This window comes from Miscanthus floridulus, chromosome 6 (genome assembly GCF_019320115.1).
Source record: "Miscanthus floridulus cultivar M001 chromosome 6, ASM1932011v1, whole genome shotgun sequence".
Classification (NCBI taxonomy): domain Eukaryota; kingdom Viridiplantae; phylum Streptophyta; class Magnoliopsida; order Poales; family Poaceae; genus Miscanthus; species Miscanthus floridulus.
The window spans coordinates 144,579,334-144,589,524 of record NC_089585.1 but is presented as its reverse complement, the minus strand read 5'-3'; the positions used below and the strand labels follow the sequence as shown (position 1 = coordinate 144,589,524).

At 45.8% G+C, this 10,191-nt stretch overlaps 4 protein-coding genes across 5 annotated transcripts; 3 read left to right on the top strand and 1 right to left on the bottom strand.

Moving 5' to 3' along the window:
- Positions 1–253: 253 nt before the first annotated feature.
- Positions 254–4,299, top strand: LOC136460062 (pentatricopeptide repeat-containing protein At2g22410, mitochondrial-like). Of its 2 annotated transcripts, none has more exons than XM_066459899.1 (2): positions 254–434; positions 2,377–4,299. In XM_066459899.1, exon 2 carries the CDS (start codon positions 2,450–2,452, stop codon positions 4,166–4,168), a length of 1,719 nt encoding a protein of 572 aa, XP_066315996.1. In that variant the 5' UTR covers positions 254–434; positions 2,377–2,449; the 3' UTR covers positions 4,169–4,299. The 2 variants fall into 2 exon arrangements, with proteins under 2 accessions (XP_066315996.1, XP_066315997.1); XM_066459900.1 differs by lacking the exon at positions 254–434 and having other exon boundaries at positions 2,389–2,527; positions 2,632–4,299.
- LOC136461425 (pentatricopeptide repeat-containing protein At1g09220, mitochondrial-like) lies at positions 560–1,201 on the top strand. The gene has a single exon (XM_066460722.1). It carries the CDS (start codon positions 560–562, stop codon positions 1,199–1,201), a length of 642 nt encoding a protein of 213 aa, XP_066316819.1.
- On the top strand, positions 1,198–1,973 carry LOC136461424 (pentatricopeptide repeat-containing protein At1g09220, mitochondrial-like). The gene is made up of 2 exons (XM_066460721.1): positions 1,198–1,672; positions 1,774–1,973. Exons 1-2 carry the CDS (start codon positions 1,198–1,200, stop codon positions 1,971–1,973), a joined length of 675 nt encoding a protein of 224 aa, XP_066316818.1.
- A 534-nt stretch (positions 4,300–4,833) lies between the features above and the next one.
- On the bottom strand, positions 4,834–9,203 carry LOC136457239 (zinc finger protein VAR3, chloroplastic-like). The gene is made up of 5 exons (XM_066457302.1): positions 8,580–9,203; positions 8,365–8,482; positions 7,940–8,214; positions 7,040–7,138; positions 4,834–6,949 (listed from the first exon to the last, which is right to left on the bottom strand). The coding sequence occupies exons 1-5, from the start codon at positions 8,999–9,001 to the stop codon at positions 5,143–5,145; spliced, it is 2,721 nt and encodes a 906-aa protein (XP_066313399.1). The 5' UTR covers positions 9,002–9,203; the 3' UTR covers positions 4,834–5,142.
- Positions 9,204–10,191: the final 988 nt, after the last annotated feature.

The following is a 10,191-nucleotide window of genomic DNA, read 5'->3' as shown; positions in this document are numbered from 1 at the left end:
CTTATTTCATTGCTATAACTGTATTTCTGCATCTTGACTATGGGCCTGGCCGAGGCAGCCAACAACCAAACACAATCTCAGTTTGGTAGTTAGAGTTAGTTGACTCGTCAGTCTGACTACATGTGTGTAAATAAATATAATCTCAAATAGACCTAGCCTGTTTCACACTGGATATCAAACCAGAGCTATTACGCCACTTGGGGCAGGCATGGACTGACCTGGACCAGGCGGCCGGGGCAAGCCGGCCTCAGCCAACCTCCCAAACAGACCCTATAACTTTTTTCCCGCCTTGGAATTGTACGGCGCTGGAGAAGGAAGCTGAGGTCTGAGGTCGATCTCGAGCCTCCAGGCCTTCAGATCCAGCACCACTGCACCAGTCGCAACAGCGAGGTCATCCACGCCGGCATCTACTACCCTCCGCGACGCCTCTCAAGGTGCGCGCGCCCTTTGCTGCGTCGCCTAATTCACCATACTGGCAGTGCGCAGGGATCCTGATTTACTGATTTCTAGCACTTGATGCTTGCTTAGAGGAAGGTTTGTGGACTACTACCTCCATGACATGCTCTCCCCCTCCCACCTCTTGCGGCAACGAAGCCCACCATTCCGCCCCGCCACTAGCCGTCGCCTCCGCGACCTAATTGCTCTCGTCCTGAGGCACCAAGACAGGAGGTGCCAACTCCTCCAAACCCACACCCAATTTATTGCCCACCAGGTGTTCGACCGAAATCCCGCGCCGTGGCGCGCCTTCCTCAAGGCCTACTCCCACGGTCCTTTCCCCCTGGAAGCTCTGCACCTCTTCAGGCACGCGCGCCAGCACCTGGCTGATGACACATTTGCCTTCACGTTCGTGCTCAAGGTTTGTGCCGGTCTGGGGTGGCCTCGAGCCTGTGCGCAGCTCCATGCGCTCATGGTCCAGAAGGGGTTCGAGTTCCATGCCTACGTGCACACCGCCCTTGTCAATGTGTATGTTGTGTCCTGGTGCTTGGTGGAAGCACTGAAGGCGTTCAATGAAATGCCAGTGAAGAACGTAGTTTCGTGGAATGTTATGATCATTGGCTTTGCTGGATGGGGTGAGGTTGAGTATGCGAGGCTTCTGTTTGATCAGATGCCCTGCAGGAATGTTGTCTCATGGACCGGGCTGATTGATGGATATACACGTGCTTGTCGTTATGCAGAGGCTGTTGCTCTTTTCCGCGCATGATGGCAGAAGGCATTAGCCCGAGTGAGATAACTGTTTTAGCAGTTGTTCCTGCAATATCTAATCTTGGAGGGATCCTTATGGGTGAGATGCTGCATGGCTATTGTGAGAAGAAGGGTATTGTGTCAGATGCCTGGGTTGGGAATTCACTCATAGACTTGTATGCTAAGATTGGCTCTGTGCAAAACTCGCTAAAGTTGTTTGATGAAATGCTGGATAGAAGAAACTTGGTGTCATGGACATCAATAATTTCTGGTTTTGCAATGCATGGGCTGTCAGTTGAGGCACTTGAGCTGTTTGCAGAGATGCGAAGAGCAGGGATTAGGCCCAACAGAATCACCTTCTTGAGTGTCATCAATGCCTGCAGTCATGGGGGGCTGGTAGAGCAAGGGTTAGCGTTTTTCAAAAGCATGGTTTATGAGTACAATATAGATCCAGAGATCAAGAATTTTGGGTGCATCATAGACATGCTAGGTAGGGTTGGACGTTTGTGTGAGGCTGAGCAAATAATAGAAGGGTTGCCTATGGAGGTTAATGTAATTGTATGGAGGATACTGTTGGGTTGTTGCAGTAAGTATGGAGAGTTGAGATGGGGAAGAGGGCAATAAAGATGATATCAGACTTAGAAAGAGAATCCGGAGGTGATTTTGCGGTGTTGTCCAGTGTACTTAATGAGCTTGGTAGGTTCAGTGATGCTGAACAAGCACGGAAGTTACTGGATGAGAGGAAAATTGTTAAGGTTCCTGGGCTTGCTTTGGTTGGTGAGATTCAGTAGTCATCAAAATTGTTCAGTCTGATGAGAGAAACTCTCTAAAATTTCGTTGCAACCTTACCACATTAATTATCTCCCAGTAGCATACCAACTTCATTAAAAATCTCCCAGCCTAATGGTGGGTTATTGCACTTTTTTACCTTTTTATCTTCCATGTAAAGAGACAAAATTGAATTTTATTGTTTCTTGGTTGCTAAATAGATTGTCATAAATGATATGTCTGCAGTTCCATATTTGTTAACTCGGTGCTACCATTGTGCCATCTCACTTTGTTTTCTTTTTAAGTACTGATAATAAGCCTTGAAGGCATGATGTATTTGTTCACACGTTTCTATCTTCAAAATGACTGTTTCGCCCAGTACAACTGTTTGTTGGACCTTTTACCTATTATTATGATTCCTTGCAGTTGCAGGAAGCAGGTGAAGTGAACCTCATGTCCAGTTCTTGCTCCTCTTTAACTAGTAACTAGATCATTTGTAATGATGGAAGCTGTAAAGAAGCTCCATGCTCATCTCGTTGTTTCTGGCCTGCACAACTGTCAATATGCAATGTCCAAGGTTATCAGATCTTATGCTCTTCAACAATCAGATTTGGTTATTGCTCATAAAGTATTTGAGCAGATCGAATCACCAACAACTTTTCTTTGGAATACTCTACTCAGGGGGCTTGCTCAGAGTGATGCGCCAAAAGATGCAATTGTTTTTTACAAGAAAGCTCAGGAAAAGGGTATGAAGCCAGACAATCTGACATTTCCTTTCGCGTTGAAGGCTTGTGCAAAAACTTATGCTCCCAAGGAAGGTGAACAGATGCACAACCATGTTATAAAACTTGGATTTCTTCTGGACATCTTTGTTTCCAATTCTCTGATTCATCTGTATGCTGCTTGCGGTGATCTGGTCTGTGCAAGATCTGTCTTTGATGAGATGCTAGTTAAGGATGTCGTGTCCTGGAATTCCTTGATCGGTGGGTACAGCCAGCGCAATAGATTTAAAGAAGTATTGGCATTATTCGAGCTAATGCAGGCTGAAGAAGTGCAAGCTGATAAGGTTACTATGGTCAAGGTGATTTCAGCTTGCACTCATCTAGGAGACTGGAGCATGGCAGATTGTATGGTTAGGTACATCGAGCGTAATCAGATTGAGGTGGATGTGTACTTGGGAAATACTTTGATTGATTATTACTGTAGAATTGGGCAGCTGCAATCAGCTGAAAAGGTGTTTTCTCAGATGAAGGATAAGAACACCGTGACACTGAATGCAATGATCACCGCATATGCAAAGGGTGGGAATTTGGTCTCAGTAAATAAAATATTCGATCAAATTCCTAACAAAGATTTGATTTCCTGGAGTTCTATGATATGCGCATACTCGCAGGCTAGTCACTTCTCTGATTCTTTGGAGCTCTTCAGGCAGATGCAGAGAGCCAAGGTGAAACCAGATGCTGTTGTGATTGCCAGTGTACTTTCTGCTTGCGCACACTTGGGTGCACTTGATCTTGGTAAGTGGATTCATGACTATGTGAGGAGAAACAATATCAAAGCTGATACTATTATGGAGAACTCTCTGATTGACATGTTTGCAAAGTGCGGGTGCATGCAGGAGGCACTACAAGTGTTCACAGAGATGGAGGAGAAGGATACCTTGTCATGGAACTCAATCATACTAGGACTAGCAAACAATGGGTTTGAGGATGAGGCACTGAACATTTTTTACAGCATGCTCACTGAAAGTCCCAGACCAAATGAGGTTACTTTCCTTGGCGTGCTGATCGCTTGTGCTAACAGGCAATTAGTTCAGGAAGGGCTTGACCACTTTGAAAGGATGAAATCAGATCACAACTTGGAACCACAGATGAAGCACTACGGATGCGTTGTCGATATTCTCAGCCGTGCTGGTCAGCTGGAGAAGGCGCTGAGTTTCATCAGTGAGATGCCCCTGGCTCCTGACCCTGTGATTTGGAGGATACTGCTAGGGGCGTGCAAGGCACATGGTAACGTGGCTGTTGCCGAGGTGGCCACCAAGAAGCTCAGTGAACTAGACCCCGGTAACAGCGGGGACTACATGTTGCTGAGCAGTATTTATGCCAGTGCTGATCGATGGAGTGACGCCATGAACGTCAGGCGATGGATGGCTGATACTGAAGTGAGGAAGTCGCCCGCTTGTAGTGTTGTTGATTCAGCTAGCTCGACGAATTGTTAGGATCCACCGTACTGTCTTGCTTATCAGGCCCAATTTTGTCAGTGTTGCAGCAATGCCTATGGTATTCTCGTGAGCTGCAACCATTGTCCCAATTAGGGTCAGTACATGGGTGTATATTAGTCTCATGCACACAACTTCACAAGGGCAACCTTTATAATGAGTTGTCTTTTAAATCGTCTCGTAATAGTTCAGTTTTTTTTAAAAAAAAATTGTGCATAGAAGGAAAATTTATTAATTGCATTGAAACAAACGAACATGTAATCTTTTACTCAAATTTTAGATCTGTCCGTGATGGTGTTTTTGACCAATGCAGAATCATACAACTTGTTTCACTCAAACTATATACCGGTAAGAAGTAAAAATAAGGTACTTGAGCTAAACTAATAACGGACAACCTAAGGAAATCCATGTTTTTGTGGCTTCGACTTCTAGGAGAATAGCTTTGGCTTCATCGATTTTGGCTTGGTTTAAACTTTGGTTTAAACTTTGCAAGCTGTTCTCACGTGCGCACGTCTGGTAGAGCTTTTGATTAAACTGGTAAGGAAGCCCTAGCAAAAACCTTGCTAAAGGTGGTCTAAAAAGCAGACATATTTTGCATCATCAAAACCAATTAGTAGAATATATTATAGTATCCGGATTTATGAACAAACTCAGTACACATGTAATAACCTCAGAAAAGCCAAAACTTTGATAATGCCACGCACCGATGCACGGGTTGCATGTAAAAAGTTTTTTTTAGTACAACAGAAATGTGTATATAGTATACATGTAGCAAACACAATCCAGCAAACCCCAGGTCATTGCGAACAAAATTTTACCATACAAAAAACCTTTCCTAGGGCATTATTTTTCATGTTTTTGTTTCTGATTGCTCGCTTATCGTCACAAACTGGTATCGAGCAATACCTTGGTGTAACAATGGTGCATCGCATCGCAGTTAAGATTGTGGTATGCAGGCAATCATACTTCTGCTTTCAGCTGGCATCTTTGTCCATTTCAGAACTGACGATTGGCAGGTTCCTTCTGTATTGCGAGGATGTTAATCTCCTCTCCAATGGTGTCTTCCTCTTGCTCACAACGAATCTGTTCACCCCCTTCCTCATGGGCATTATCTCAGGGAAGTCCTCGTCGGGAATGTTTGCTAGCTCAGAGATGTCCTTTATCTGAGCTGCCCTCCTAAACCATCTCTCAGCCTTAGCTTCCTCGGACATGTCTAGAGGATCAGGATCCTTTACAGCAGATCCTTCCAAGCTCTTTCCAGTATAACCTCTGTTTGAGTTTCCTCCATAACCTGAACTGTGAACCGCGTGATTAGCATTCATGGAACTACTGCTGCTATTGACACTGTTATTATCAGCAAATGAACCACTCTGGTTATTGTTGCTGTTGCTGCTCCATGCACTGTTGCTGCTGTCATTCCATGTACCATTGTAGTTATAACCATGACTGCTGTTGTAGCTGCTATTGCCGTTCCTAGTACTGCTGTTATAGGAATTGTTACCACTCCAAGCATTATTGTTGTTATAATTGTTGTTTTCACTCCAGGCATTGTTGCTGTTATTGTTATCACTGCTCCAATAACTGTTGTTGCTATAACCTGAGTTATAAGGTTGCTGTTCAAAGTTAGTTCCATGGTAAGTAGATTCACCTCTGCCACCATTATAGTTTCCCTGGGAGTTGCCCGTGATCTGAGTGCCAGTATATGCAGTACCACTAGGCCTAGATTGCGCCCCATGAGATTGTGATTGATGCTGATAGTAATTTCTGTTCCAGTTCTCATTATTCAGGTTACCTTTTGTCTGACTGCCTTCTGACACAATTCCTGTGTCTGTAGTACTCTCTATTGGAGTATCTTTCTTGGCAAAGTAGCCAGGAGGAAATGGAACAAATGGGACAAAATCAGAACTGTCTGCCTGCTCAAGAATACTGCGCCTTTTGTACTGTTGTGATGTCAATGAGCGATCTTTTTTCTTACTAACAACAAATCGGTTTTCACCTTTCCTTATTGGCATAATCTCAGGAAAATTTCCATCAGAACTTGCACTTGAGGAATCCTTTGCATTGTCAAGTTCTGCTACTTTCTCGGACCATCTCTCAGCGGTATCTAATGATTCCGTGCTTTGCCTCTCGGGTACAGGCACTGTGTTATTTGCCATGGAACTGTCATCTTCTGCATTGATTTTTTCGTTCCCATTGCTCTGTCCATTATTACTCTGTGGTTTAGCAAAGAGATCTGCAGACAGAGGCACAAACGGAACAGGATCAATGCCACCAAGGTGGCCTGTTGATTTCTTCGGAGCTTCAGTAGGTGTGTCACTAGTAACAGATTGATTGTTTGGGGCTGCAGTAGGAGTTGAACGCCCAAGTATCCTGTCCAAAGTTTGACTTATCTTTGGGTCCGACAATGCAGGGCTATTGTTACTGCTGTACTGTGCATTTGCAAGCCTTCTCTCCAGTGGTGTTTTGCGCGTGCTAACCACAAACTTATTCACCCCCTTGCGCATAGGCATAATCTCAGGAAAGTCCTCGTCTTCTGCTACACTACTTAAGTCAGCTGAATCATGAAGTTGAGATACTTTGCTCAACCATCTTTCTGCCTTTTCATCATTTTCAGCGAGTTTTCTCTCAATTTCAGATTTACCAACACTCTTTACACTAAGAAGCTGTGCCACACCACCTAAACCAGCACCAACAGATTCAGGATTCGGTGGGATTGTTGCTGGCCTCTTGCAATCACATTTTAAGCATGACATATTCCTCCCATAGTTACAGAAATCACACCTTAGCAAAAGGACAAGACAAAAAGTCAGCTATGTCAGAGTTATATAAGCTTAATACAAATAATTTAGCAATTAGCATGTCAGATCTTACTGAGGGCATTCCCACTCTCCACCAGTCAACATCTTCTTTGGCCGCTGCTCATTGCACTCAAGACACCTAACATTTCTTGCAAAGTTCATGAAGCTACATCTGCAAGTTGTGAAGCAATTTTCATGAAAACAATGAGTAGCAGATGAAAGTCAAGTTCTATAGAACAGCGATTAGACCGGCTATGTTGTATGGAGCAAAATGTTGGCCTACAAAGATTCGACATGTTCAACAACTGAGTGTTGCAGAAATGTGCATGTTGCGATGGATTTGCGGTCACACAAGAATGGCCCGAGTTCGGAACGATGATATACGTGATCGCCTAGAGGTAGCACCAATTGAAGAAAAGCTTGTCCAACATCGGTTGAGGTGGTTTGGCCATGTCCAAAGGAGACCTCCAGAGGCACCAGTGCATTGTGGAGTCCTAAGCCAAGCTAATAATATGAGGAGAGGTGGAGGAAGACCGAAATTGACATGGGGGGAGGCAATAAAAAGAAATTTGAAAGCTTGGGATATACCTAGAGATCTATGTTTGAATAGGAGTACTTGGAAAGCAGCTATTGAAGTGCCTGAACCGTGACTTGGGGCTCTTGGTGGGTTTCAAGTCTAGCCTACCCCAACTTGCTTGGGACTGAAAGGCTATGTTGTTGTTGTTGTTGTTGTTGTTGTTGTTGTTGTAATGAGTAGCAGATGAAAGAACACACGGAGTATTATAGAAAAACAGGTAGAAAGTTACAAGTTAATGTGATAATAGTATCAGGCTGCAAAAAAAGGAAATATCTGGGTACACATTTTAGATGCTTCATATCTAGTAGCAAAATGGATAATAGGGCAGGTTCATACTTTAATGCGGCGCATTGAGCACATGTTAAAGAAAAAAAGAAGAATGGAGAAGTGGCATACCTTGTGCAAATCCAGTCACCTCGCTTCATTTCAATATTTTGCCCTAGAGGCCTGGAAAATCGTTCATGCTGACTCAAGCAACTTTGGTTCGGAGTTGATTCCGCAAAAGTGGAAGACTGGGAAAGACCACTAAAACTGACTAACTCAGCCATGATATTTCTCACAGCGGAATCAGTAAGTTCCTTGTCTTCTGAGTAGCTGTCAGAAGAACCGTACGTGTAACTTAGCAGATATCGAACAATATCAACAGTTTCAGCTCTCTCTGAAACAATGACCTGGCAAAATTTTCCCATGTTTAGTGTGCTGAGCTGAGCAAGGTCATATTCCAGTAGACTGGCGAACATGCAGATGGCTGAACTAATATTTACTAGCCCAAACTAATAATGATGCAATGTGACCAATTAACGGAAGCCCAAATGACATACATCGATTTCTTCCCCAGCAAGGTAGCACCGAAGCCGCTGTGCTGATGCCTCCCCGTCCTTGAACAGAGACGGCGCCGCATTGGCCACCAGGACCTCCACATCCTTCCTTGGAAGCGAACTGGACGCACACCCGAATTAGTCAGCAAGACAGCAACTAAGAGACCTTCAACCCCGCCAAAGCCCGGTCAGGTAACCAGCCAAGCGATTCACTTCACCTGAGGAGGCCAGGCCGGTCGCGCGCGAAGGCGAGGCAGGTGGAGACAGCGGCCTGCGCCCCGTCCGACAGGCCGCATCCGGACGCGAGGGCGAGCTCGTCAGCGGGAAAGGGCGCGCCGGAGCCGTACCCGGCGGCTGCAAGTCGGTCGACGAGGCGGGACCACTCGGGGAAAGGAGCTCGGGGCGGTGGCGCCGGGGAGGCCGAGCTGGAGCCTTGCGGAAAGGAAGAGGACGCGGCGGCGGCGGACGAGGTGGAGAGGGTGCGGGGCGGGGAGGGCGAGGAGAGCAGCAGCAGGCGGCGCGAAGCCGCCGCGGGCGGGGAGAGGAAGAGCGCGGCGGCGGCGGCAGTAGTGGTGGGCCGGAGGCGGAGAGGGGAGGAGGTGAGGAGGAGCGAGGAGAGCAGCTTGGAGGCGCCGCCCATGGCGCCGGAGCAGCAGCAGAAAGAGGGTTTTGCGCCTCCGCTCCCGGCTTCGGGATGGGGTGCAGCGGGCGGCCGGCCGGCCGGGTTTAGCCGAACGGCGCGGTGCGGCGGGCGGCGGACGGCGGACGGAGCTTGGAGAGATAATATCTCGCTGTGGTCGGACGGTATTCTGTTTGTGTGGTCGCCGGTGAGGGAATGGATGGTTCGTGCTGGTCCTTGGGCCTGTGGGATGCAGTTCTAGGCTGGTCCTTGGGCCTGTGGGATGCAGTTCTAGGTACAGCCCGTCTACCTCATGCTTAGTGGGCCGAGCCATATTGAAGCGCCTGTTTGGATCCTAGTAAAATTAGCATGCTAAAACTCTCTTATTGCTATTTGCTAGCAGCAACAACCTTACTAATTTTCGCTAGCACACCAATTAGCACGTGGCCTGTTTAGATCTAGACTTGCTAATTTTTAGTTGCTATCTACTCCATTAGGGCACCCGTAATGGTATAAGCCAGTTACTGGCTCTAAGTTAACCTCTCCAATAGTCCTAACTTTTAGTAATGGCTCGTAGTACGATTAGGACCACACGACACTCTCACATGATCTTAGAATGTGTGTATGAGTCTAGCTCATGATCAAGATCTAGCTTTTCTCTCTCTTCTATTAGAATATGAAAAATATGAAAAAATATTTAGAGCTAGCTTATGAGTTAGCCATTGCGGCTGCCCTTGGTAATGTGGATCCGAACAGGACCCATCCACTTAAAACTAAACAGCGAGTGCAAATAACACCGTAGAAAAAGTATTATTATATACTTCCTCCGTTAAAAAAATGTTATTCTGTGATTTGAAATTTATCCCAGAAAAAACGATGTTTTGAGTCTTAGACATGTTTTTGGCCCACAGGAGAATCTACATCCTCAACAAATCTGTCGGTGTTTTGTAAACCGGACTAGTAAACTTATACGATTGTTGCGCTGCTTTAGGAAGATGATGGTAGCATCCAATAGACATGAGGATTTATACTAGTTTAGGCCAGAGCCCTACATCTAGTATCAGAGATGATCAAATGCGTGTTTCTCGCTTGAATGCTCTGAAGTTCTTACAATGGGGTGCAAGAAAGACGGAAGAGATGGAAGGTCCTATGCTAGGTGAAGGGCTGCCTGAAGAGAAGCTCTAGGAGCCCTACTAGAATGGTGAATGAAT

Excerpts from the sequence above, each read along its gene's own strand:
- LOC136457239 (XM_066457302.1), bottom strand. The coding sequence starts at position 9,001 with ATGGGCGGCGCCTCCAAGCTGCTCTCCTCGCTCCTCCTCACCTCCTCC. Across the intron at positions 8,483-8,579 it reads GACCGGCCTGGCCTCCTCAG|TTCGCTTCCAAGGAAGGATG; the intron begins GTGAAGTGAATC and ends GTGTGCGTCCAG. Across the intron at positions 6,950-7,039 it reads GGAGAGTGGGAATGCCCTCA|GTGTGATTTCTGTAACTATG; the intron begins GTAAGATCTGAC and ends CCTTTTGCTAAG.
- LOC136460062 (XM_066459899.1), top strand. The coding sequence starts at position 2,450 with ATGATGGAAGCTGTAAAGAAGCTCCATGCTCATCTCGTTGTTTCTGGC.
- LOC136461425 (XM_066460722.1), top strand. The coding sequence starts at position 560 with ATGCTCTCCCCCTCCCACCTCTTGCGGCAACGAAGCCCACCATTCCGC.
- LOC136461424 (XM_066460721.1), top strand. The coding sequence starts at position 1,198 with ATGATGGCAGAAGGCATTAGCCCGAGTGAGATAACTGTTTTAGCAGTT. Across the intron at positions 1,673-1,773 it reads GTGCATCATAGACATGCTAG|TATGGAGAGTTGAGATGGGG; the intron begins GTAGGGTTGGAC and ends TGTTGCAGTAAG.